Source organism: Arvicanthis niloticus, chromosome 14 (assembly GCF_011762505.2).
Source record: "Arvicanthis niloticus isolate mArvNil1 chromosome 14, mArvNil1.pat.X, whole genome shotgun sequence".
Taxonomy (NCBI): Eukaryota; Metazoa; Chordata; class Mammalia; order Rodentia; family Muridae; genus Arvicanthis; species Arvicanthis niloticus.
In genome coordinates this window covers 55,206,247-55,233,222 of record NC_047671.1, presented here as the reverse complement: position 1 = coordinate 55,233,222, position 26,976 = coordinate 55,206,247, and the positions used below count along the sequence as shown (strand labels likewise).

At 45.5% G+C, this 26,976-nt stretch overlaps 1 protein-coding gene across 1 annotated transcript; it reads right to left on the bottom strand.

Annotated features, from left to right (window-relative positions):
- Positions 1–15,424: 15,424 nt before the first annotated feature.
- Positions 15,425–26,605, bottom strand: Proc (protein C, inactivator of coagulation factors Va and VIIIa). The gene is made up of 9 exons (XM_076912864.1): positions 26,474–26,605; positions 24,299–24,389; positions 23,302–23,465; positions 22,350–22,374; positions 22,099–22,236; positions 21,874–22,005; positions 18,455–18,600; positions 17,023–17,140; positions 15,425–16,076 (listed from the first exon to the last, which is right to left on the bottom strand). Exons 2-9 carry the CDS (start codon positions 24,366–24,368, stop codon positions 15,481–15,483), a joined length of 1,389 nt encoding a protein of 462 aa, XP_076768979.1. The 5' UTR covers positions 24,369–24,389; positions 26,474–26,605; the 3' UTR covers positions 15,425–15,480.
- Positions 26,606–26,976: the final 371 nt, after the last annotated feature.

The following is a 26,976-nucleotide window of genomic DNA, read 5'->3' as shown; positions in this document are numbered from 1 at the left end:
TGGTGCACATTTCATAAGCAGTAAGAAGGATTTTGACTAGAAATAGTGTGGAAATAGAGTTTCTTCAGAGAAGTTTTATATTAAAATCATCAGAGGCTAGTGGGTCAATAAGCACTGGTGTTTTAGATGATATCCAGTGTAGTCATACACAACTATGCTAAGACATTTTTGAAAACCAAGTCAGGGAAGAAACCAGACCAGAAGAATGAGCTCCTGGCTGTCCTGGAACACACTATATGGACCAGGCAAGCCTCAAACTCAGATCCTTCTGCTTCTGCCTCCTGAGTGCTAAAACTGAAGGCATGTATCACAACACCCAGTGTGACTGACAATTCTTATTTGAAAACCTCTTTGATATAAGACCTATAGCATGCACCACCAGACCCATCAGTACAAATCCCTAAGTTTGGTCCCCAGCACTTTATAAAACGGGTGTATTTAAAAGTTTGTTTTAAGCTAGTCATGGTGGCAGGCAACAATTTTAGGACTCAAGAGGCAGAGGCAGGTGGACCTGTGAATTCAAGGCCATCCTGGTCTACAAAGTGAATCCAGGACAGCCAGGGCTATACAGAAAAACCCTGTCTCAGAAAAACATTTGTTTTAGCCTGGTAGTGGTGGTACATCCTTTTAATCCCAGTACTCGGGAAGCAGAGGCAGGCAGATCTCTGAATTCTAGGTCAGTCTACAAAAGTGAGTTCCAAGATAGCCAGAGCTACACAAAGAAACCTTGCCTTGAAAAACAAGCAAACAAAAAAAAGAGTTTGTTTTATGTTGTTGTGGACTTCCTAAAGCTACAGGTCTAGCTGTGTGAGAATGTTTTGCTCATCAGGGTGTGCTTAGCCTTGGTTAGGGAACGGTGGGGTGATGCTTAAGATGGAGTTAGCTAAAACTAGGACAAAATGAAGTTATTTGGGCAGTTTAACTTAGAGTTTCCCATTAGCCCAGCAGATTTCATAACAAATTGAAGTTAGCAAAAGAATGTGTGAAAGTTCATACAAGTAATAAAAACATTTAAACTGTCAGTGTCTCAGTAGCACTAATTAATTCCACTGGAGAATTACTTTAAAGCATTCGGTGTTTTATTAGCATATGTTAGTTACATGACGGGTTTCATTGCGACATTTCACATATGTATATAATGTGTTTGATCATATTCGCCTTTATCCTTTTTACTTCCCCACTCTTCTAGTCACGTTCCAGTTTGATAAATACTATATTTATAAATTCTGTAAGAAAATCTGGTTTAAAACTTCAACAAGAAGCTTATAACTAACCTATACATAGGAATTTTAATTTGCTATAACATACTATATATGTGATTCAACTCTGGTATAGAAATTGGAGTCAACTCTTGCTTTAAAAAAATAGATCTACTAGGAAAACATGATTTAAACAGCAGCTTCATGACTTGCCACCATCTTGGCTGATGACCTCATCAGGATGTAAGCAGCCACATGACTGGCAGTCCTTTTTACTCAGGTTAAAGGGCACATGCCGTGTGATTTCACTATCTTTAAGATGACCACTTGGCATAAAGCAACAATTATAAAATTTGTCAGTCCTTCAGACCCCTCAGTTTATCACTGTATATCTTTTTAGACTAAGGAAGTAACAAGAAGTCTCCAAATATTTTAGAATTTTTGTATGATGCTAAAAATTTAAGGTTATAAAAGTCTATTCAGATTAACAAACACTGATTTAAGATGTATATTTGACTACTTATGTCTTTTCTAACTGTTCAAGCTTCTAGAAAATTTAGATAAATAACACCATATGTTTGATAAATAAGGTATATTTGATAAGATTTTTAAATCCCTAAGGTTTGTTCAGGTTCACAGTATAGTAGTCATGGTAAGTCCTAATGGAACTCGTTGCTGGAATAAGCTTTATTTAGTCTCCTGTACATGTTTTCAAAGTTAAGCCTAAAACAAGTAACTAGAAACAAGCAAAGTTTGTTAGTTATACCTGATAGAGAATGGTCCTCAAAACTTTGAGGAATCTGCTGAACATAGCATTTAAAATGTTTAATGGAAAAAACTTACCATGACAGACAGAGACCCCAGCTCCTAGCAGTTACCCCAAGGTTTCCAGAGAAGATGATGGGGCACAGAACTCCATCTAATGTGGCAAAACTGACACTGGGTGAAAAACTACTCTTTACCTCACCCACTGCAAGGAGCCTGTCCAAACTGTGGACAAGCAGGACACTGGAGAGTTGATGGACCCACTTAGCCTTGACAAGTTAGACCCAGCCCTCCAAGTTCCTACTCCACAGGGAAATCTGTCTTCTGTGTCTGGTAGCTGAAGACTGATGCTGCCCTGGGAATTCTGTCCCCAGTGAAGTCAAGATTATTACAGAGGAGCTGTAGGGTGATTGTGTAGGTAGCTGGTAAACTTGTTATTTTTAATCGAATCATGAGCCATTTGGTCTGTACTTCCTGCTTACTCCTGTGAAATTTATTCTTCTCAGATCTCTGATGAAGTTGATGACTGGGCTAGTTACAGATGTGTTAGTTTAACGACTGCAGCCAAGACTTCAGTTTTTTTCTCAGTTGTCTTTATATGTAAGAATCAGACCTTAGGCCTCCCTTTCCTAGACGTCCATCTGAGAACCTTGCTACCAGACTCTAAAAAATAAATAAACCCACAAAACAGGTTTTAAAGTAACTTTTTAGTATCCCTTTATTTAAAGGAACCTGCTTTACAATGACTGATGTCAGTAATCAACTACTTGTTTCTCATGGTAAATAATTGGATAAAAAAATGTAAAGTTTATGTAAGGTCTGAGGATATGAAAGCTTAAGTAACTTGTAAGGTCTAGAAAGTGTTTTAAGATATATAAATGTAAGTCATAAAGGTCTAAGGAAGTGTGTGTAAATGTAATTTGTAAAGGTATAAGAAAGCATTTAAGGTACATGTAAAAATGAAAAATGTTTCAGATTTCTTTTCCCCTCTATGCTATTTTTATATTAAGACTTCAAAGTTTAGAGTTTTAATATTAACCAGTGGAGTTACAATAAGCTATTAGTCTAGCTCTGCTAAACAGTGACTAGTATTAAAGTCACAAGCTCAAGATTTTAAATTTTCTTTGGTTGTCTTCTAAATAGAGATTTAAAAGTGCTTCTTGTTGTGCTTTTTTAAAAAAAAATCTATTTAATTTACATATACCCAGTGTTCTGGATAAAGGAAAGAGTGTTTGTTAATGCTTCCCCCACATCATTTTGGGTCCTAAGCTTTTTCACTGTGTCTTAAAGGTGTGAATCTGATGCTCTTTCTACAATGTGGATTTCAGTTCAGATTACGAACAGTAGTAATGCAAGTATATCTAAAACTTAATCCTCTTTTGTAAACTTAAAAAAATCTTGTAAGCTTCTGGGTATAGACATGGATCAACTTCTCACAGGTCAAGTGAACTTCAGATAAGTACTATCAACCAACAGCCTGTTTCCCTACCTGTCCATTTCTGAGAGTGGGATTTCTTCCTCTTTCTCTGGTTTTGGGACTCCCCTCCCCCAACTACCAAGACCATGGGCCTAAAAGTTGTAAACATAAACCTAAGAAAAATTTCCCCCAGACTCCTTAACCTTGCCTTATGTTCCTAATACATATCTGTTCCATCAGATTTCCAATCAGTTGAAGACTGCAAACTGCTCCAACTGTTGTTTTCACCTCCCTAGCCCCAGATGGTCCTGCAGCCTAAACAGCAAGGGAAACAGACTGCTTTTCCCAACAACAGTGTCCCAACGTGAGGAAACAGTAGTCACAAATTATTATGGTGCCCCTTATTTGTTTATTATCAAGAAAAAGCTGTGATGTTAAGTTTTAAACCCAGGACAAGCAGCTGAGGTGCCTATTTAACATTTCAAATCAGGCCTGGACTCTAGGTTCTCCCAGCATCCCTTAGTCTATACCTGTTACAGGGTATGGCTGACATATCCCACTATGTACCCTGAACTCTCTCCCAGAGGCTGTCTGTTCCCTATATAATTCAGACATGCTGGTTGCCTACTCACCTCTTTTACTTCTTTTGTACCTTTGGCCTCCTGGCTTTTGTACTTGGTCCCCCTCTTTCCCTTTCTCTCTTCCTCTTTCCCACATGGCTCAGGGTCATGACCACTCTGAACTCTCCCACCTGTGTCTGCCTCTGCTCTCTCACATATCTATAATAAACTTTCTCTTCCTCCATGCCTTGGAGCAGTCATGTCCTTTCCTTTTTATTTATGTTTTTATTCACTGACCACAGCACAAATGCCAGCCAATACATCTAGTACCAGTCAAAATCACTTCCAGGTCACAAAGGTTGGTAATATTTTTTATGTAAATTAACCCATTTATTGCAGGGTAGGCAAGTCTCAGATGATAGCACGTCTACTGGTCTTTGAGTTCCTTGAGTCTTGTGATGGCAGAATGGTGTTGTAGGTCCAGGCCCTGCAGGGCACTCTTTTCTTGTAGGAACTGCAGTGCTAGATGCCAGCGGCTCGTCTCTTCATCTTGATCTTGCCAAGGAAAGAGCAAGAGTACTTGGTGGGCTGGCTGATTTCAAATTTCTTTACCATTTTCCAGAGGGAGATACCATAGTGGGTCCCATATTTCCTATGATCCTTATTCTTTGTGCCTTTAGCCATGTCTCAGGAACTGAAGTCCAAGCCTCAAAAGGAAGAGACACAATGTACGTGGGCTGGTTATTCTTATTGACAACTAACCTTTACCAATTGGGAAAGAAAAATTAGGTTCAAATGAAGAAAGGCTGAAAAATAAATTTGTTGCTCTGGCTTTAAACCTGATGTTTGTTTGTTTGTTTTTTTAATCAATAAAGTATATTTCCCCCACTTTTTCTATTTGGGGAGTGTTTGTTCTCTGTCTGGTTGGATTCAGGGGCTGACAAATATGAAACCATTTCACTATACTGAAGCATAGGAGAGCTAATCCATCCTGTTATCCCTGACTGAGAGAAAAAGCAGCTGTTGCTAAGGCAGTGGGCACAGGTAAGGTTATACCGTGCAGGGTCTCACTCCCTTCCAGACCTTTGTTCCTTCTGTAAACCATTCAGCATCTGTGTGCCTGCTTGTGCCTATTCCCCAGAGAGGCCTTTCTTGACCTAACACTGCTATGAAGAGGCTCAGGGTCATAGCAACTCCTCGGGGCCTTGGCATATCCCCAGTATCCATGAGGACTATCCTCTCTGTCATTCACATACAGTTCTATGCTTCTTCTCCATGTCCCAAGCAGGTCTGAATCCTTCAGTGATTATGCTCCTTTCATTTAGGCTACAGGAAGAGGAGGGGATAGAAATGCCTGGATGAAATGAGTCAGGCATGGTGGTCAAATTCAAATGCTTTAAAAAACAGGGACAAGGGCTAAAGACATGGCTCAGCAGTTATGAGTACTTGCTCTTGCAGAGAACCTGGATTGGAATCCTAGTACCCACATGGCAGCTCAATGATTGCCTGTAATTCCAGTTCTAGGGTACCCTATTCCCTCTTCTGGTCTCTGCAAGCACCAAGGATGTATGGAGTACACAGACTTACATGCAGCCCCTCACATATACATATATCTAAAAAAATTGTAATTGGGTTGGAAAGTGATCAAGATTGTCTATGATTCTTGCCAAAAATTTGAATTTGGATTTCTGCACCCATGTCTGGCAACACAAGACTCCTTGAAACTCCAATTCTAAGATCTTATGCCATTGGCATATGCTTAATCATGTGTATCTGTGTGTGTGTGTACACACAAAATTTTTTTTTGAGGCAGAGTTTCACTATGTCACCTTGGTAGCCTGCAATTTTTCTGTATAGATTGAGCTGGCCTTGAGTTCAAAGTGCTCAATCAGCCTTTGCCTTTTGAGTGTTGGAATTAAAGGCATGCACCATCATATTTTGCTGAAACCTTAAAAAAAAAAACTTACTATTGCATGAAAATATGAGGCATATGTACAATCAGAGAACTGATTCCACCCTTTACTTTGCTTCTGGGGAACAAACTCTGTTAGGCTTAAGCACTTCGACTAACTCAGGCATCTCTCAGACCTGAAAGTTTTGTTGTATGAGACGGCCTCACTATGGAGTCCTGGCTGGCCTGGAATTCATCATGTAAATCAGAATGGGCCTGAACTCAGAAATCTTTCTCTGACTTCTGAGTGCTGTAATTAAGGTGTGTACGACCAGCTAATGAAAGAGGCTATTTTATCAAAAAATGGCTGGAGAAGTGGCCCAGTGGATAAAATACTTGCTGTGCAAGGGTGAGGACCAAAGTTCAGAGTTCAGCTCCATTAGTAGCTAGGCTATGTGCCATTAACCTGTGGCCTTTACATATACATGCACAGTGTCATGTGTGCACCCACATACATTCTAGTACACATGCACAGTCAGAAGTACTGTTCCCTTTGCTACTGAACTATTGAAACAGTGGACTCCAAAGACATTTCCTCAGGAGTCCCATAGTGAAAAATGGGAAAAGCTAACACCTAGGTACTGGCCAAAGGAAGAACTTGCCTGCCTGCTAGGAAGAGATTTTGTCCAGTTCTGACAACATACCTGATTACCTTGCAGAACAGACCTGAGCTGAAACTGATGATGGGTCAGCCTGACTCCATCTTAAGATTAAGTCCACCTGGTTACAAGATCAAAAATAAATTCATTCTTAACTGCATATCCCTGATGACCCACAGTGAGATGTGTATCTCACTGGGCTTGATGCTGAATGGTGTATGCCTTTAAAACCAAGATTAGTGAGGACAGATATCTGTGATTTCAAGACCACCCTGCTCTACATACTGAGTTTCAGAACAGCCAGGGCTATGTAGTCTCTGTCTCAAAAAACTTTTTTTTTTTTCTAAAAAAGGTTGTTATGGGTCTGGCCTCACTCAGAGACTTTCTCCATGACCAAAAAATTTTAATAAGAGGAGGTTTTTAAATTTTTAATTAGATACTGGCACTCAGAATGATTTGGGCTATGTCTGCCTTTGAGAGCACTCCCAAGCCTTAGCCCCTAGCTATACTTGATTACCCAGTGTCACCTACTGTCATGGCAACAGACCTGAATTGTGGATTACCGAGCATCCACTGCTGTCATGGTAACAGACCTGAACATTCTATTACCCAGAGTCCCCTGTTGTAGTAACAGGGCAGAAGACTCTATTGCTGTCATGGCAACAGATCTGATGTAGATCCCTAGTGTATCATCAGCCCAAGGCTTATAAAGTAAAAATCATGGGATTATATATATTTTTTCTGCCTACATGTGTTTAACATATATGTCTTGGAGTTATCCTAGTCATTTAGCAGTGTAAGCAAATTTGATTACAAAGCAGAAATAGCAGTCTTATGACTAAACCAAAACTTGACTGGCAAAGATGTCAGGCAGAATTCTCACAAGTCTTATATGTCTTCCAAAGTAACATAAATAACCCGATGGCCTGAGGATCCCACACATAGCTCAACACAGAGAAGACAACTATAGAAGGATATGATGCAGCCACAGTAGAGTACTTGCTCTACATCTTACATCTCAAACAACTGTTCCTGAACTGTTACACTATTTGAGAGGTGGGGCCTCATTGGTGGAGGTGACTCACTAGAAGTGGGACTTGGAAAGTTCCAGACTGTCCTCTGGTTCTGAGTTCCACTGTCCTCTGCATTTTGGTCTGTTGTGATGTGAGGAGCCTCTGCCACATGGTCTTACTATCATGATGTCATGCCATTCCCATCATGGTGGACTGAAATAGCCTGAAACCCTGAGCCAGAATCAATCTCTCCCCTACATATGATCAAGTAAATACATCCAGTGTAGTTAATACAAACAAACTTGTTTAGGGTGAAAATCGTGGCTTGTTGTTTCCCAAGAACTACAGCTCCCAGCATTCTGAGAAGTTACCTTGCTTTTGGGTAAGTGGGCATTAGAGGTTAACTTTGGCTCTTACATTATGAGAATGGAATAGGAATAGAAATAGAATTAGAATTAGAATTAGAACCCTACCTCTGCCCATTGGTGCCTAGCAACCTATAACTGATGGTCCTGCACTACAGGTCTCCTTCAGGTGGACCTAGAATATGCCTTTTCCAGAAACCCCCTGAGTGTTGGTCTTGGTCTTTCAAAACAGAACCCTGGAGTTGGAGGGCTCTGCTCCTGTAAGTGTTTCTACTCAGATGGAAGAGTATCCTGGGACTCAGAAACCCAGGAACCATACCTCTCTGAGGGGAGAAGGTATCCTAGTGGAAGGGCATCCTGAGACACAGGGGCCCAGGAATCACCAGCTCTGGGGTAGAAAAGTATCTCAGTAGGGCATTCTGATACCAGAACCCAGGAATCACACAGCTCTAAAGTTGCCTCCTCAATAGAGGTGTTGCAGCTCCCAGGGGAGGGGATCCCCACCTGAGCTCAGGAGCCTTAGCCTGACTTCTTCTCTTTGGTTCTTCTCTTTGCTTCTTTTCTTGGCTTCTTCCACCAAGAGTCACATGAGACAGGAAACCCCATGAAAGAGATTTACTGGCAGGTCTAGGGGTTGGAGGGATGAATCCAGAGTTAGCTGCCCTTTGCTCCTGGGATCAGAACAGCAAGGAACTGGACAAAATAGGATTTCTGAAGGGGCAGAGCTTCTCAGAGTAGAGATTTCCAGAGTGAGGATTGGTGAGATACAAAGTCCTGAGCTTGGCCAAGCTCAGGGACAGGTGGGTTTTCCTGTTGAGGGATTGATGGCTTTTTTTTTTTCACCCTCTTTTCCTTGCATCAGGCCCATGAGTTAGGGTGGGAAGTCTTTCCTGGCCATAGCTGGCTTTTCCTGAGGTGCCATCTCTGTGGAGCTGCTGTGGAGGGTGGGGCGTGGGGCAGTGAGAGACTGGAGAGGAGGTGCTGTCCACAGCACCTATGGGACAGCTCCTGCAGTGATGCTTCACAAAAGTTGTAGTCTGAGGCCAAGAAGGTGTCGCCACTGTGGACAGCTCCTGAGGGGCAGCTGAGATGGTAAAAGTAGTGTTGCAACCGTGGACAGCTCCTGCAGCTCCTGTGCCTGCTGCAGGCCTAGATGTTGTGATGCCAGCCATTTTGACAGGATCCGCCATTTTGGACAGCTCCTGTGGGACATTTTACTGCTGGGGGCCGGGGGAGGAGGCATAGGCTGGGAGAGAAGGAGGGGCCTGCCACCTCTTGGACGGCTTTTGTGGTGTGCCGCTCAGGGATTACAGGTCCTCCCACTCCTGTTGAAATTAGACCACATTCCCCATGAAGACTCGCCTAACACTTTTGTAAGTCTTACTATAAGGCCCACAGTCTCAAGCACTCTTCACCCCTCAAACCTTGGATTGTGAGACTCAATATTTGAGGTTACTAATCCCCTGCCTTGTTGGGGGGGGGGGTCAAGTCCTTAGAGTGGGAGTGTTGGACAATGGGCTGATTTTTTTTTTTTTTTTCAAAATCTTGCCAACCATGGCTCCTAATTATGGCAGAAATCAGGTGGGCCTGAACTGTCCCAATGTAGAGAGGTAGGAGAGGAAGGAGAAGCTTGGGAAAGTTATGGTGTCCACACCTCATCATCTTGCCTGGTCAAGGGGTTTGGAATCAGTTCTTTTGCTCTCATGCTCCCATTTATGGTGGTTGTACAGTATTTCTGTGATGGGGAGTGTTCCAACTCTTCTGTTCATTGTGCAGTGTGTTCATGAAGGGCTTCCCATGCTACCAACACTAAGTGCCAGGCCACATGTCTATCCTAAATCAGGGAAATGAGGCTGGGACCTCATATCCCATCTGAATATACCTGCCCTACTTATCTGATGGGTCAAACAAGATCACTCAATGGTTTCATCCTGCCCCACATTGCCTGCAAGCACAACCTGTGTGAGCAGGGTTGCCTGCAGGTTGGGGGATGGGGGTTAACCTCATTGGTTTGGCTAGGGAGAGATATTGAGGATGAGTCTGTGCTGTGTTTGCTGCAGGTGGGGAAACTGAGGAGGAGAAGATTCATGTGGACTTTTTAGAGAACCAGGCTATGGATATCTCCAGTCAGCTGGCTAGAGTTGGCTACAGCCCAGACTTTCTAAGTTTCATCCAGTTCCCATCTGGGTTGGATTAGACAGTGTTTGGAGTCAGCTCTTTGATTCCCATCTGCACAATTCCTATTTCCCTTTTGAATATCTTAGACATTTACCCTCCCAGATGTTACCTGTGTTGTCACCGGGTGCCCCCATGACACTAAACTATCAAATGAACACTCTTATTTGGGCCCAGCCTATCTTAGGGTACAGTCTAGACTTCCCAAGGTGAACACTGAGTTCTTAGATAGCAAAGGTATGTTTTCCAAGTGTTCTCATCCTGTGCTTCCTGCTGTAGGCCCTCTACCAGGACATTCACATGGTTGCTGATCGTGACCCACACACATTCTCAATGTATTCGACAAATAAGTTCAAGATGAAGGACTGTCAGAGAACCCTTTCCAACTTCTCTTCAGAGTGGTTCCCTCCACACTCCATGAGTCAGCTTACTTTTCTATAGGCAGCCTTGGGAGAGCCTAAAGGTCCTCCTCTCCTTTCTTTTCTGTCTCAAATTCTCTTCACTTTCTGAGGAAAGCTCCTTCATTCTTCTGGGAGCTATTGTGTGGACTTCTCACCTTCTCTGAGTACTTTAGTTCTTGGTTCTTTGATTCTGCCTAGCATCAGCATCTGCCTGGTGCTCAGGGCATTCATTGGTGTAGGCATTCAGAATGCCTACATGATGTCCTACTGTGGACAGTGTCTTATTCTTCTCTGGCTTTCCACTGCATTAGAAGGGAGGGAAAAGCTACCATGGGAATCTAATAAGTGATCGCATGTTAAATCAAAGTGATGTGGTCTGGACAATGATGTGGCCTCCAGCTTACTGGAGGTGGCTGCCCATGTAGGGCCATAAACAGTACTGACGAAACTGCTCACCCTGCCAGGGAACTTACAGAAACTGAGGGCGGAATACTTCAGTTGGAGTGTTGGAGGTGGTGATCCAATGGGCTTTTCAGTCTGTAACTTGTTTCCCTTTGGTGTTCCTACCAAGTGATATGCTAACTTACCTGGTTCTTATCGTATGCCCAAGCCGAGTGCCTTTGGGAAGAAAGGGACTGTGGAGATCTGAAGGCCAAAGCTTTAGGCTAATTCTCTTGGATACAAGCATCTCTGTGTTTCACTGATCCCTTTAGGAATATTCTGGAAGCTCAGTAGAAGACCATCAGCACATGTAACTGTCATTGATCCTGCTCCCTGTGTCAAGACAGGACTGGCTGGGGCTCAGTACCAGGTACGGAAGTTTGATTTTCTACCTGGGGAATGATTAGAGCAAGCCCGACTTTTCTGGCTTACTTGTATCTACAAACTTTCATCAATATTTTGCTGAGTTACTGAATGAAATAGGGGTTATCTTCCAACATGTCCCCTTGTTCTGCCAGATACTTACTCAGTGTATAAACCCAGGGAATACAGAGTTCATGGGAGAAAAAGGAACATGTCTACAATCCATGTAGATAGGGATTGACAGGGTCTATTGGGGTGGGCAGGACATAATTCCTCAAGGAGTCAGTAACACTGCAGGCAGGGGAAAGTGGTACTAGAAAGGGGGCTTCAGAGATTGCTGATAATAGACAAGGAGATTTATTCCATGTGGCCAAATTGGGAATTGCTATAGACAAACAGCCAAGCCTCTCTCTGTCTCTCTTCTCCCCTCTCTGCTCTGCCTCATGATAACAAGGTAAAGGTTAAAGAGCTAATACAACAACAACAACAACAACAATAACAACAACGCTAAGATCATTCAGACAGACTCACTCCCAGCAGCATTTAGGAAGAAGTCCTGAGAGAGGCCGTGAGACCATGTGTCTGGTGCCCTGAGGGTAAGGGAAGTGAGACAATCCAAGGGCTTGCTGGCTACCAGGTAAACTTAAATCAAATAAAAAAGTGAAGTCTGTTGAATAAGCTAAAAGACACATGAGCTTGGAGTTCCCTCAGGAAGCTGAGAAAGGCTAACTGTGGAAAGCAGTTCTTCCCACAGCCCACCGCAAGCACACCTGGTCTGCTTGGCTCCAGCTCCTGAGTGCTGGGGTTACAGACACAGGCCAGCATACCAAGTTTATGTGCTACAAGCTTTTATCATGCTTGCTTCCTCTCTGGGGTGTGAGAGACAGTGGGGGCAGGGGAGAAGGAGAAGGGAGGGGAGGAAGGAAGAGAGGAAGAGAGGGAGGTAAGAAGGGAAGGAAGGAGGAAGGAATGTAGAGTTATAGACGTGATAACAGCAACAGAAAACAAAACAAAAACCCAAAAAACAGAGGTCAGGGGGACCCTAAGACAGAGCAGCGACTTATTCCCATGTTTATTGTTGAGGCGACTATTTGTATTTGGGTCCCATGTTCAAAAGAATAAACAAACAAGCAACAACAATGAAATCCCAACTTTTCGCCATGTTCTCAGCATTTTGAGGACTGAGGCTGAGAGTTCGAGGCCCACCTGGGCTACAGAGTGAGTTCTGAAACACAAATGTGATGAACTAGGAATAAAACCAACAAGGGACAGCAGTGCTAGGGGTCTGACTTATAAGGGAGGTGGGAGCCCTGGCCTAGGATGCCCAAATCCCTGGGCTCCACCCTCTCAAGTACTGGCGAACTGCATAAAGTGGGGGTGCTGGCCCATGCCTGTAATCCCAGCATGTAGGAGCTGGAAATAGCATCAGAAGATCATCTTCAGGAACACAGCAAATAGGAGCCATCCTGGGCTAAAAGAGACCCTCTCATCCTTTGACCAGTCTAAGTTTGAGTTTAAGAATTGTATCTTCTTTTCCTCACATATCATTGACATTGCCACGAAGAACAAGCTTGTGCACTGGCAGGAAAATGTGGCCCTGTGCTGTCTCAGAAACCGCAGGCAGTATTTGCCCAAACTGTTTATGAAGCACTCCACTGACCTGCTGAAGATGAAAGCACAAGTCTTCGTGCTTACTTACTAGCTGTGCTCATGGAGTGACCGGGGTACTTGTCACTCCCAGCAGCAATTGCTTCATACTCACACATCAACACACGCTGTTCCATACACGTCTCCAGTACCACTGTGGGACGTGATACTGTTGCCAGGGTTGTTCTTGAATAAGCACTCCAGCACCAGTGAGAGTGGAAGAGGGGTCTCTGGTGAACCAAAGCCAGGATACCTCCTGAAAGGCTTCAATCCTAGGTACAGCTTGTGTTCTCAGTTTTGCTTTAGAACTGTAAGTTGAGGCAGGCAAGCAAGGAAGATCTAACAGAAACACATTTGGCAGCCAGCAGGTTAATGGCAATGACCTTTCAGCTCTTTCTCCAGGTCATTTTGTTCCAGGTAGCATGTAACGTCATGCTTGATAAACAGACAGTGCAAGCAGGGCTTTAAGTAAATCACTAAATAAATCAGTAAGTTAGTATCTAATAATTGGTATTTTCTACTTTATTCTACTTCAACATGAGCAAACATTTAAAATTTTTGTTTTACTACTATGTATGTATGGTGAGCTAAGTAAATATCTCTTCTTTATAAAGTTGGCCTGCCTCAAGTCTTTTATTATAGTAGCCAGAACTAGAACGACACACCTGCTAACTGATTGATTATTGCCTAATTCAGTCAAATTGACAACTAAAATGAACCACCACAACCAGAGAAGAAAAAACATTTACCCAATTTGGAACCACAGAAAGCTGGACTAATTTTAAGATCAATTATCTCAGCTTTTTTTCCAATGTAAATCTTGTCTCACCTAATTATGCCCTTTTGGGGCCAGCAAGAAGGCCTAGCAGGTAAGGGCATCTGCTGCCGAGCTGACAACCTGAGTCTGATCACATTGAAAGGAGAGGAGTGACTCTTGAAAGCCGTCCTCTGACCTCCACGCTGGTGGCATGGCATGAGCATGTTCTCCATCTCAAAAACAATTAATAGATTAAAAAAACAAAACAGAGCTGTGCCAGATCTGCAAAAGATCAAGCCAGCCAGCATCCAGCCTGGAGCGATGAGGCTCACAGGCGCCATCTGTCCTTGAGGGGCTATTTGAAACTAGTGACTGCTGTGGAAGGGAGAGACAAGTCCCTCTAGGGGTGGACTCTGCAGCTTGTCCATGCCCCAGTGGTGGTCTAGTTGAACTTTGTGATGGTTTGTATATGCTTGGCCCAGGAAGTGGCACGATTAGGAGGTATGGCCCTGTTGGAGTAGGTGTGGCCCTGTTGGAGTAGGTGTGTCCTTGTTGGAGTAGGTGTGTCACTGTGGGTGTGGGCTTTAAGACTCTCATCCTAGCTGCCTGGAAGTCAGTCTTCTCCTAGCAGTCTTCAGATGAAGATGTAGAATTCTCAGCTCCTCCTGCACCATGCCTGCCTGGTGCTGCCATGTTCCCACCTTGATGATAATGGACTGAACCTCTGAACCTGTAAGCCAGCCCCAATTAAATGTTGTCCTTACAAGTCTTGCCTTGGTCATGGTTTCTCCTCACAGCAGCAAAACCCTCTCTGAGACAGACTCCCTCCCCTTCTCCCTCCCTCCCCTGTTCCTCCTCCACACTCTACTTTTCCTTCTTCCTTCCCTTCTATTCTTTTAATAGAAGGGATTTTGCTATGTTACCCAGGATATCCCCACCTCTTGGACTGTAGCAATCTTGCCTCAGGCTCAAGAGTATCGGGGACTGCAGGTGCTGCCACTACACCCAGCCTATAACTTCATTATTAAACAGATTCCTCAACAAAACTGTAATGTCATTATGAGGAGCACCTTCTGGGCATCTGGTTACTTCCCCAGTGGGCTACTGATATTCTGTCTCTACTTGTCAAAGCCAGGGTGGGGTGGGGGTTGATGGCCAGCCAGCCTAGCCTACTGGGTAGATTTCAGGACAGTGAGAGACCTCGTGTCCAAAAAAAAAAAAAAAAAAGTGGACAGTGCTTGAGAAACAACACATGAAGTTGTCCTCTGGTCCCCAAACATAAGTATATACCACACACACAAGCACACATGCATGACCCACTCACACACCCCCTATCCCCCCCATCCACCCAGGAATAATGGAAAAGAGAAGCAGCTGGGTTTGGGATGTGACCTTGGTTTGAATCTTGGCTGCACCACATGGCCATTCTGAGACTTACTGGCTGCCCTGTCACTGGCAAGCTTTTCTGATGTAACTAGCACGGGCTCTTTCTGAGGCCCTGAGAAAGGCTCGCTTAATCTCTTGTAGTAACTTAAAACAACAACAACAACAAAAAACCCCAAACTTCTTTCTATAAACCATCCCAGCCCCTCACATGTGAAACCAGCTCAGATCCCACTAGATCTTCTGCCACCCCCACCCCACACAACTGCTTTGGGAGTTAAACAGGTTCTTTTTAAACACTTGGTGTATAGTAAATGCTCAACTAACATTACTTTCCTCCAGAATCACTCATAAAAAGGATGGAAAGACAGACAGGTACTCAGGTAGGTGTGTTTGTTGCATGCCCCTTTAATGTCCTCTGTCTTGGTACTCACTAGCCCAGCCTTACTCTAAGAGTGACTTCTGGTTCTTAAGGGAGGCATCCTTTTCCCCGATATTGCTGTGGATCCATTCGAGGTAGCTGCCCACTCTGGTGTAGACGCCATAGTTATTGAGGTGCCCGCAACCCTCACCCCAACTCACCAGGCCCACCAGAAACCAGGTACCCCGAAAAAAGACCACCATCGGCCCCCCACTGTCACCATCACAGGCATCTCTCGTGTCACCGATGATGCCTGCACACAGCATGTTCTCTGAGACCACATGGCTCATGACCTGCACACACTCATTTCGAGCAGCCAAAGGGATGCGGATGAAGGTGAGGATGAAGGTTCGGTTCCTTTTGCCATCCTTGATTTTGTCACTTTGATAGCCCCAGCCTGTCACCACTGTCTCCTGGCCAGCCTGAGTGAGCTCCTCCGCCAGGCCATTGTTTGGCAGGCAGATGGGCACTATGGTTTTAGAGAGAGCGGCTTCCTTGGCCAGGAGGAGCAGTGCAATGTCATTGTCACTGCTGCTCCGAGTGTAGTTAGGGTGGACGAGAATCTCCTTGATTTCCAGGTCCACTTCCCAGTGGTCCCTGCGTCGCAGATCATACTCACCTGCAAGGTAAAAATGTTATTAGAGTACCTTGGGGAAGCCTACACGACCGTGGGCCTTCTGCTGTCCTGAATGGAGTCCCTGTGCCTCAGAACCCTACCAAATGTGAGATTTCCTGCCAGAAACATGAGTAGGTAGGCCCTAGGGCATCAGCTCCTAAGGGGCAAGGGGATAGCCTGCACCCAGAATTCACAGATAGAACAGCAAAATGAAGTTTGAAACAGCAGAAAAGCCAGAGATTCCTATAGACCCAAGACCAAGCAGAGTCAGCAAAGAGCAACATCACTGAAGAGACTGTCTCCAGGGCAGCAAGGGGAGCACAAACAAGGCCCAAGGAGGAGCACCAGCAAGGCCAAGGAGGAGCACCAACAAGGCCCAAGGAGGAGCACCAGCAAGGCCAAGGAGGAGCACCAGCAAGACCCAAGAAGGAGCATCAGCAAGACCCAGGCACTGCTAGGAAGAATGATCTGGACCATAGAAAAAAAGCAGGTCCTCTTCGGCAGCTGATGGCTCTGGGAAGCAGAACCCCTCCAGAAATTGTCACAGAGTAGGGCTTGGACTTGGGAATCTCAGACTCCTAGGGGAGCAGCTAGCAAGGCTATCCAATGTTACACAGCTCCACCCTGTCAGTCTACGTGAAGCTCACGTAGTGTCATGGGTCTGGCCATGGCCAGGTGCCGAGGCCAACACAGAGCTGCCTCCACAGGAGCAGGAGTGAGAAGATCCCCTGCTCAATCACAAATGCGTGGGCCTAGATCTCAGATAAACACCAGAAAATTCCAGCTGACTGGAGTCCCAGTGTGAGCAGATGCTAGCACAATTGCCTACATGCATCCTCTGTGGAGCCTCAGTATGGAATTGCCAGGCTCGCACACCCTTAGACAGCAAGCTTGCCTCCCCTGAGCCACCCCAGGCCTCCGTCTGCTCCTGCCTGGCTGCAGCCCTCACCAAGCCTCACGGTAAGCTTCTTGGCGCTCTCCACGCAGTGGGCTGCCGTTAGCACCCAGAAGGTGTTGATAAGCACTCCTCCACAGACCAGCTTCTTCTTGGAGTCCAGAAGGATTGCCTAAAAACAACATATTCGACTGTTTCTGACCATTCCTGGAATAGGACCCTTGAGTCCTAAGGGGCTCCCAGTGTTTCTCAAACACTCCCCTGGGTTCTTGATACCATTAGAACACATAGACTTTTTCCAGTGTTTTCTATTTGTGACACTGTCTGGTACTGGTCTGTGTCAGGGAATCTCCCTGACATGACCTGTGCAGTTCCTATAGTCACTCTCAGGCACACCAATGTCAAAGCTGGACTAGGCCAGGCCTCACATCCTCTGGGAGCCTTTCTGGTTCAGGCTGCTTGGGGTATCTCTCTTGGGCCTTCCTCTGCCTCTTTTCTGAAGGCCATTTCGGTTTTTGTCCTACTGAGTTATTGAAGAGTCTCTGAGCTCCTCAAATTTGTGAACTACTGGTATATCCATTGTCCCAGAGCCAGAGATTTACTGATAAACATTTACTTTTACTGAGAAACAGGTAAATGTTTGCTTCTCTGTTGAGGCTGTGGATGCTTGGTGTCAGCACTCCCTTGTGGCTCCACCCTTCTCCATAAGCATAGTCCTGCCTTAGTTCCCACCCACACAAGCTCTGTCTCTCTCCATCTCCTCCTTGACACTGGAACTCTTCTTCCTGCTTGCTCCCATCTGTGTTAGGCTGATTAGTTTCTGTTTGTTCGGTTTAGTTTTGGTTTTTCAAGACAGAGTTTCTCTGTGTAGTCCTGGCTGTCCTGGAACCTGCTTTATAGACCAGGCTGGGCTCGAACTCAGAGATCTGCCTGCCTCTGCTTCCTGCATACTGAGATTAAAGGCATGTGTCACAATTCTTAGCATGCTGGCTATGTCAACTTGACACAAGCTACAGTCATTGGAGAGGAGGAAGCCTCAGTTGAGAAAATGTCTTCATAAGCCCCACCTTGAGAGCATTTTCTTGATTTGTGATTAATGGGGGAGGGCACAGCCCATTGTGAGTGGTGCCACATGGTGGTCCTGGGTTCTATAACAAAGCCAACTGAACAAGTGTGAAGAGCAAGCCAGTAAACAGCAGCACCTCTCCATCAGCTCCTGCCTCCATGTTCCTGCCTTGCTTGAGTCCCTGTCCTGACTTCATTTGACAATTAACTGCGATGTGAAAGTGGACACCAAACAATACCCTTTCCTCCCCAAGTTCCTTTGGTCATGGTGTTTTGTCACAGCGACGCCCTAACTAAGTTAAGATACATGCCTTACCCTGAACATGCTCACTCCTATCCTTACCAGCCTTCACCTGTACCCCTCAGGCAGCAACGCTTCTCTCATGCCAGCAGGGGGTCCCAGGAGAAGATCCCCTCTCACCTGCCAAGGACTGTCACCCTGCTTCGTCAGCGTTCCATTGACTATCCTTGGATCTTGGTCTAGTTCATCTTCTGACTCTGTGTCCCGTTTGAGAATCTTGCGTTTCTTCTCTATCCACCTCCCCAGTTTCCCACATGGAAATTTCACTAAAAGTTAAAGAGAGGTGGTAAAGGCCCTCAATGCATGATTTCCACAGCACCCCATCCTCCTGTTTGTTGGCTAGGCTGCCACCCTGGACACTTCACGAAGTGCAGCTTGGGACTCAAAAAACAAAAAACAAATAGTGCCACCTACTGGCAAGAGTTGCCTTCTGTCTGCAAAAGGGCACCATTATTCAGGCAAAGACTAGAAAAAGATTTTCTAACTACACATCTGATAAAGGGCTGACTTTTAAAATATGTAAAGAACTAAAAAACAAACAAACAAACTGGATATCAACAAGAAAATAACCGAATTTAAAACTGGAGTATGAATAGAAACAGAGAATTCCTCCCCAAAAAAGGAAACACAAATGGCTGAGAAGCACTTAAAGCACTTAACATCCTTAGTCACCAGGGAAATGCAAATCGAAACCACTCTGAAATTTCATCTTACAATAATCAGAATGGCCAAGATCGATAAAACATATGACAGCTCGTACTGTTGAGAATGTGGAGTATGGGGAACACTCATGCATAGCTGGTGGGAGTGCAAACTTGTACAGTCACCATGGAAGTCACTGTGGCAGTTTCTTAGGAAGATGGGAATTGATGTACCTCAAGCTCCATCTATATGCTTCTCGGGCCTCTACCCCAGGACACTGCATCCTGCTAGAGAGACTTGTGCAACAGTGATCACTGTCGCTCTCTTTGTAATAATCAGAAACTGGGAACAACCTAGCTGTTTGTCAGTGGAGGAATGGATAAGAAAATGTGTTACATTACACAATAAAATATTACTCAGCTCTAAATTAAGCAAATAAATGAATAGATAAATAAACAAAATCATGAAATTCACAGAGAAATAGATGGAAACAGAAAAATCATCCTGAGTGAGGTAACTCGGACCCAGAAAGACGAATGTGGTATGTATCATCTTAAATGTGGCTGAGAGCTGTTAAATCATAGACAAGCTACAATCACTATAAGCACAGAGGTTAGGTAGAGAGTGACAGATTACAGGGAGGAAGGGATCTCCCTAGGTAAGGGAACTAGAATAGATAGTTATGGATAGACTTGGGGAGGGACTGGGATGTGGGGAGGGATAGCTAAACTAAGGGCCATTTGTGTATGGAGACCTAACACAGTAGAAGCTTTTTATAGTATATACGTATACAAAGGCAATCTAAATGAAATCACCAAATAATGAGAGAGACAGGAGCCCAACTGGATATCGCTGGTCACCAAAGTAAGTTTCCCGTACCAGGAACGGGTTACATCTAATTGAGTTCTTTGCCAAAGGTGACCCATGGGGACTTCTCGATAACTTGAGGATGTTGGTGGTTCTCCCCAAACTGAGGGTAAGGTAAAGCCCCATTGCTGAAGATAACAGCGACAGAACTCATTGAACATGGAGAAGTCGAGCTGGGGCCTGCCTGCAGCACTCACCCCTATGGACTGGAAGGTGCTCTGCAGGCTACGAAAGGACAAAGGTAAATCCCTTCTCGGCTACAAACCCTTCCGTGTACAAGAACCCTGCCTGCAAGATACGCTGGATCTATAACTGTGTAAAATCCATTGAAGAAACCAACCAATATATGTGATCTGGGTTAAGGCCCATTCCATGAGACAGAACCCTTACCCGATGCTGCCTTGCATGGCCAAAAACCTGAGACTAGATAGATAGGCCAGGAACCTAGGGAAAAAACCAAATGCTACTCTTCTGCAAAAGGTACATAACAATAAAGTGACTCTTAATGACATTCTGTTGCACCCATAAATCAGTGCCTTGCCTAGCCATCATCTGAGAGGCCTCTTCCTGCAGCGGATGAGACAAATAGAGAGACAGTCAGACAATATACAGAGAAGGAGAGACCTTGGAACACTCAGACCTTAAATGGGTGTCTCCGTCAAATCCCTCCCCTCTGAGTTCAGGGAGCTCTGCAGAGGAGGAGACAGAAAGAGTTTAAGAACCATAGAGGACGGAGGGCACCACAGAATAAGAGCCTTCTAGACACAACATATGAGCTCACAGAGACTGTGGTAGAAGGCACAGGCTCGGAATGGGTCTGTCCCAGCTGGGTATAGAAGTAGACACACACCCCATTCCTAACCCAGAAGCTATCTCCAATTGATAGCCACTTATACATGAAAAATAAGTTCTCTCCAAGGGAGTCGTGCTAGGGAGACAATCCTCTCTTAAGGCTCAGCCTCATGCCCAGCAGTAGGTAGTCAACGTAAATTGAAGTCGAGATCGTCTTTGGAGGGACTTTCATAATGTTGTCAGGGCTTTTGTTGTTGGGCCTCTGCTTGTACATCATGGCTTCCAGTTTGGGGTTTTTATGGAATTCCTGTGTGTGCAGATGTGTGTCCATCCACATGCATTTCCATGGCTTTTTTTCCCCTCTTTTTCTTGTTTGTCTGTTTTGTCATATTTTGATTTTTTAAAAATTTATCCTATTTTGTTTTACTATTCCTTAGATACCCGTTTTCTAAGGAGAGACATAAGCTGTGCTAATCCAGATGGGGGTGACCTGAGAGAGTGGGGGAGGGGAGACTGTAATCAGAGTATATTGTGTGAAATCTTGTTTTTCTTTCCTTTTTATCAGATTACATGTTCACATACTTATTTTATACAGATTATGAATGTGCAATATTTTTTATTTAAAATTCTTAATACTTAAGTTCTAATCAATACAGCACTTTACTAAAGTTTTATAGGGAAACAAAATCTACCTTCAGTAAAAGAAAATACATCTTAAAATGTTCTAAGAACCAAGCCTGGTGACGCTGGTGTAATCTTTGGTAGTGGGAAGGCTGAGGCAGGAGGATGACAAATTTAAAGTGTGCTTGAACTACAGAGTTGGTTAAGACCAGTTTGGGTGACTTATTGAAACCTTGTCTCAAAAGAAAAAAGAAGGAGGACGAAGGAGAATAGAAAGATAGCAACGGTTGGAAAGAACATCTGCTTAATATGTGGCCAGGCCCTAGGTTCAACCTCTATCTAGTATTGAAAAAAAAAAAAAAAGTACAAAGGCTGAGAAGAGCCATGCCTAGGAAAACACACTGAGTCCATCCAAAGAGCTGTGGAACCCCGACTTCCTGACTTCTAAAACTACACACATTAGTAGACTCATTCAAAATAAAAACTCAAGGAAAATCTGAAAGGACGATACCGGAAATAAGTGGTAAGTTCGCTTGTTTTGGGTCCTCAAGATGTGCTTGCTGCGGGGAGAGGGGATGGAGGAGAGGGGTGCTCTTTGAAGACCTATCTTGACTCACCGATGGACTTGCAGTGCCTATGGTCATCTGACAGCTCATACCCTGGGGCGCAAGCGCAGCGCCGCCCATTGCTCTCTTCCAGGCAGTAGTGAAAGCAGCCGCCATTGTTCACCCGACAGTCTTGGAGGTGCTCTGCGAGACAGGAGAGTGCAGATAGCTCGTGGTGGCCCTACCATTCCAGATCCCACCTCAGCCCACCTTGCTTTCTTGCCGAGGTCCTCTCACCCTGCTGACAGAACTTGCCCTCCCAGCCCTCATTGCAGCTGCAGCTGAAGCTGCCCAGGCCGTCGATGCAAGTGCCATGCCCGCAGCACGGGCTGTTGCACTGGTGGTCTAAGGGCGGAGCCATGCACTGGTCACCGTCTGCGAAAGACAGCAGGATGAGGCAGAAGAAGATGTGGATACCTCCATTCTCCTCTCCAACCTCCACTGACCCCAGAGTAATAAGCATCAACGGATGTTCAGAACTCACTCACCGAAGTACTTGGTCCAGAAGGCCAGCTGTGGGGGGAGAGAAGGTAGAGCGTCGGGCCCAGCCCAGCTACCTAGGGGAAGCCCACAAGGTATTGCCTCATCCTAAATATGAGGTGTCTAGGAGTGGAAAGGGCTTCCAGACAAACATCTGCCATAGTGCTCCTTGCTGCCCACCCTGAAACACCCCTTTCCACACAGCTGGATCTCTGCCCACGGGGTCATCTACTCCAAAGTAGCATCCTCAGGGAAAAGTACCTGCATCCCTTACCTATGGCTAGGTAAGTACCTATTCTGCCTTCTTCAGTCCTATCACCCTCCCTTGGCTTTGGATCATCCAGGCTTGAGACATGGCTTGCTGGCTCAGAGCCTGTATTTCTAACTAGGGTTCAACTAGCTGAGGCCCAGAGAGCCTCAAGGAACAGATATTAAAGAGTTTTGATCGGGGCTGGAGAGATGGCTCAGCGGCTAAGAGCACTGGCTGCTCTTCTAGAGGTCCTGAGTTCAGTTCCCAGCAACCACATGGTGGCTCACAACCATCTCTAAATGTGGTCTGATGCCTCTTCTGGCATGCAGGTGTATATACAGATAGAGGACTCATACACATAAAATAAAAATTTTAAAAGTATTTTAACAAAAGAGTATTGATCACCACCCCCACCCCCAAACATTAGATATAGGTCAGAATGGAGGAGAGAAAAGTCACTTGGTCATGTGGGGGAGAGACAGAGTGGGAGGCAAGTAGTGGTCCTTGGAGGACTGCCCAGACTCTCTTCCCTGGTTCAGTTCCTACAGTGCCCTGTGCCCTGACCAAGCCCTTAAATAAGATTAGCAACACATGGCAAACCAACTTTTATGACTCCAAAAAGGGCCTCAATGGCAGTAGTCATGCCTACTGCTCCTCTAGGTCCCATTCAGCCACCAGCCTGCCCTCTGCACCTAGCCTTGTGACCTTACTGTGTCTTCCACATTTTGGAAAACCTCCTGGGCCTCCTCGAAGTCACAGATCTCCTCCATACACTCCCGTTCCAGGCTGCCTGGCCGCACCTCCTCCAGGAAGCTGTTGGCACGTCTGACCCGAAGCACTTGGTGGGCATACTTGCTGCTGGAGAACACTGGGCCTGGTTTGGGATGGGAGTCAATGTGGTGGCCAAGAAGGGCCAAGAGGGATTGGAAGAAACCCAGCCAGAGAGAGCCTGGGAAGACCTCACCCTGATCCCTCTGCCCTTGTTCTAATTCCCAGGAGGGATGTTATGCCCTGCTTTTATGGTCTGGTCCCAGGTCCTCCTGGGAGAACAGCAGTTTGGATCTTGCAGAATATGAGCTCTGAAACAGACAGACAGACTTCCTTTCAGGACATGCCTGGACTACTCAACAAGGTGTCTCATGCAGAGCGAAGTGCTTAGGGGCAGTGCCAGATCCTGCTGCTGCCGTGAAAACTGCAAAGTTGTATATGTGCATGAAAATAGCCTTACACAGTGTTGCCTAATAATAAATAAATAGCAATAAAAGAATAAGACTGCCAACTGGAATCTGTCTTACAGTCTCCCGGCATAGCTGAGGGAGCCCTTCCTGCCTCTCACCTTCATTTTCCATGGCCTCTCATACAGTCCCCACCTCTTCCCCCTGAGCAGGGGGAGAACAAGTGGAGAACAGAAAGCTATCACTTGGTGTCTCCTCAGCTCTCAGAGGCGCCTGTCAGGTAGGAGAACAGCTAAGAAGGAGGGACGGAATCAGAAGAATGCATGAGGAAGATGTACTCACCTGAGCCTGGGCAGCAGAGAGCTGGTGGGCGGGGCAGGCTAGGGAAAGGCTCAGTAGGTAGATGGGGCAATAAAGATGAGCACAGTTCGGAAGGTAGCTGAGGCAGCTCTAGAGAGGTCATTTGTGCCTGTGCCTCTGGAAGCCCAGTGGAGGCTCTGAGGGTCTTGTAATGATGGAGAGACAGTCTTACCAGGGTGAGCTGGTGTGCCGGAAATTCCCCAGGTGGACAAGAACAGCAGGAAGATTCTGAAGTGCCACATCCTGGAGCTGCTGACACCTGTCTGAGGAGAATGTCTAAGCTCCAAGGATACACACAGCTGAGCTGCTCCCCACCCCACCCCCAGTTCCCCCAAAAGTAGAATGAAATGGCCATCCCTGAGCATGGGAGATATCTTAGTCAATAAAGCACTTATCATGCATATTTGAAGACTTAAGTCTGATCCCCAGAACCCATATAAAATTAAAATAAAAATCTAGGTGTCTGAGGCATGTTCTTTCGATCCCAGTACTGGGGAGGCAGAGATAAGCAGATCCTTGTGGACTGCTGACCAGCCACGTTAGCCTGCTTGACCAGCTCCAGGTGACTAGCTCCAGGCCATCAGGAGGCCCTGCCTCAAAAAAACAAGGTAAATAGCTCCTGAAGAAAATGTCTGCGGTTGATCACACACACACACACACACACACACACACACACACACACACACACACACACCAAACAAGAAAGGGAAAGGAGGAGAGGACATGCCTGTGAGCTCATTGTTTGTGTGGAAACTGGGTCTGGGAGTGGGGTACACTGTTCACAGCCAGACAGTCTTGTGGCCTTAGAGCTAGGCTTACTCTAGGTAAGTCTTTTTTTTTTTTTTTTCTGAAAGCCGAAAAGTCACTGCCTGGGGCAAATTCCATTTCCTACTGGAGATTGAGAGAGCAAGAGAGAGAGAGAGAGAGAGAGAGAGAGAGAGAGAGAGAGAGAGAGAGAGAGAGATAGATTGAGAGAGCACAGTATTAAACAAGATGTTTACCTGTTCCATGCCTCAGTTCTGTCATTTGTAAAATGGATAGAATATGTTTCTTCCATAAAGAGTTGTTGGAAAACAAATAATAAGAATATAAAAAGCTCTTTCTTGTGTGCACAGATTTGTAAACATGTGGGGACCAGGGGCAATTTGACTGCCCTTCATCCTTCCCCAGGCATTCATTGTCTGATTTTTTCCTCCAGGTTTTTTTTTTTTTTTTTTTCTAGATGGTCTTGGCTATTTTGGCTGTCCTGGAACTTCTATGTAGACCAGGCTGGCCTTAAACTCACAGGGATCCACCTGCCTCTGTCTCTTGAGTACTGGATCTAAAGGGGTATGCCATCATGCCTGGTTTTCACCTTATTTATTTATTTTTTTGAGACAAGGTCTCTCTCTCACTGTCTGGAACATATCAAGTAGGCTGGCACGCCAGCAAGCCCAAGGGGTTCACCTGTTTCTGATCTCTAGCACCAGGATTGAAAGTGTGTGCCACCACACATTGCTTTAAAACAAACAAACAAACAAACAAACAAACAGCAAACAACAAACAAACCACAAACACTCACAAGGCAAGCACTTTTTCAGCTGAGCCATCTTCCCAGCCTCCCCAACCCTTCTCCTAAGCTGTTAAACAAATAGGATCCTGGAGAGTTGCAGTTCAGTAGGCTAGAATGTACTTAGCATGATTCTGGGTTCAATCCCAAACACCAGAACACACACACACACACACACACACACACACACACACACCCTCATCGGTCACCGTTCACTTTTACCAGAGGTAGGCATTAATGTTCTCACCCCCGGTTCATGGGAAGGGACCCAGAAGCTTGGAGGAGAGAAGCTACTTGTTACAAGCTGACACCTAAGAGGAGGGCAGAGTTTGGCTTCAGAGCCAAGCCTATGTGGCCCTAACTCTGGAATCCTTGCCTCCAACCAGTGGTCAACCCACAAGGCCTCTAGTGTCCCCCAGACCAGGTGGGCCCCAGCTGCACAGTCCCTTTTGGCCTCGCTCTCCTGCTTTGCTGGCTTCAGGAATTGTATATTCCACCTTAGAGAACAAGGTAGAGGGGAGTAATGGGGTTCTGGATTTCAAGGTGACTCTAGATCATGGGAAACCCCTTGGCTGACATCCAGTTGATCCACACAGTCTCACGTGTCAAGAGGGCCACCTGGATAATCGGGAACCCACGCTTTGGTCTAGATAGAGTTTGGGACCTGTTTTCCTTGGCCCCAAGCTTCAGTCAGCCTGGAGAACCTTAGCTCAAGGATTTCACCTTCCTCCCAGCTGGAATCTCCTCCCCACCCCTTCCTCCACAGCCCTCCACCGTCTTGCCTTGAGGGGGACTTACAGGGGTGGGCCAAGGAGAAACTGCAATTTCATCCAGGTACCGCCATGTCAGTTTGGGAGTCAGGTTAATCCATAACCACAAATATTTGCTTAGCCCTTGGTGCTGAACCTCCCTCTCCCCAGACAAACAAACAAGAGATTTTCTGATCCCGGCTCTGGAAGGCTCCATGTGCCCAGTGCTCACCTCTGCCTACTGAAGAAGTTGTCTATCAGAAAGTGGGGAGAAAGAGAGGGTTGAGCCTGCTCGAACTTATTGGCAAATGTGTTTTCATTTTAGCCCGCAGTGACTGAGGGATGGGAAACTTAAAACAAAAACCAGACAACAGCAACCACAAACAGATAGTATAGCTTGTTCATGGGTAGCACACTTGAGAATAATTACAGATATCACCAATCTAGGATGCCATTAGTGATAAGATGCTCTTACTGTCCTCTCTATTTTACAGAAGGGGGTTCTCAGAAGTCTTCGTTACTTGTCCAAATTGATGGAGTTGGTGGGAGGCA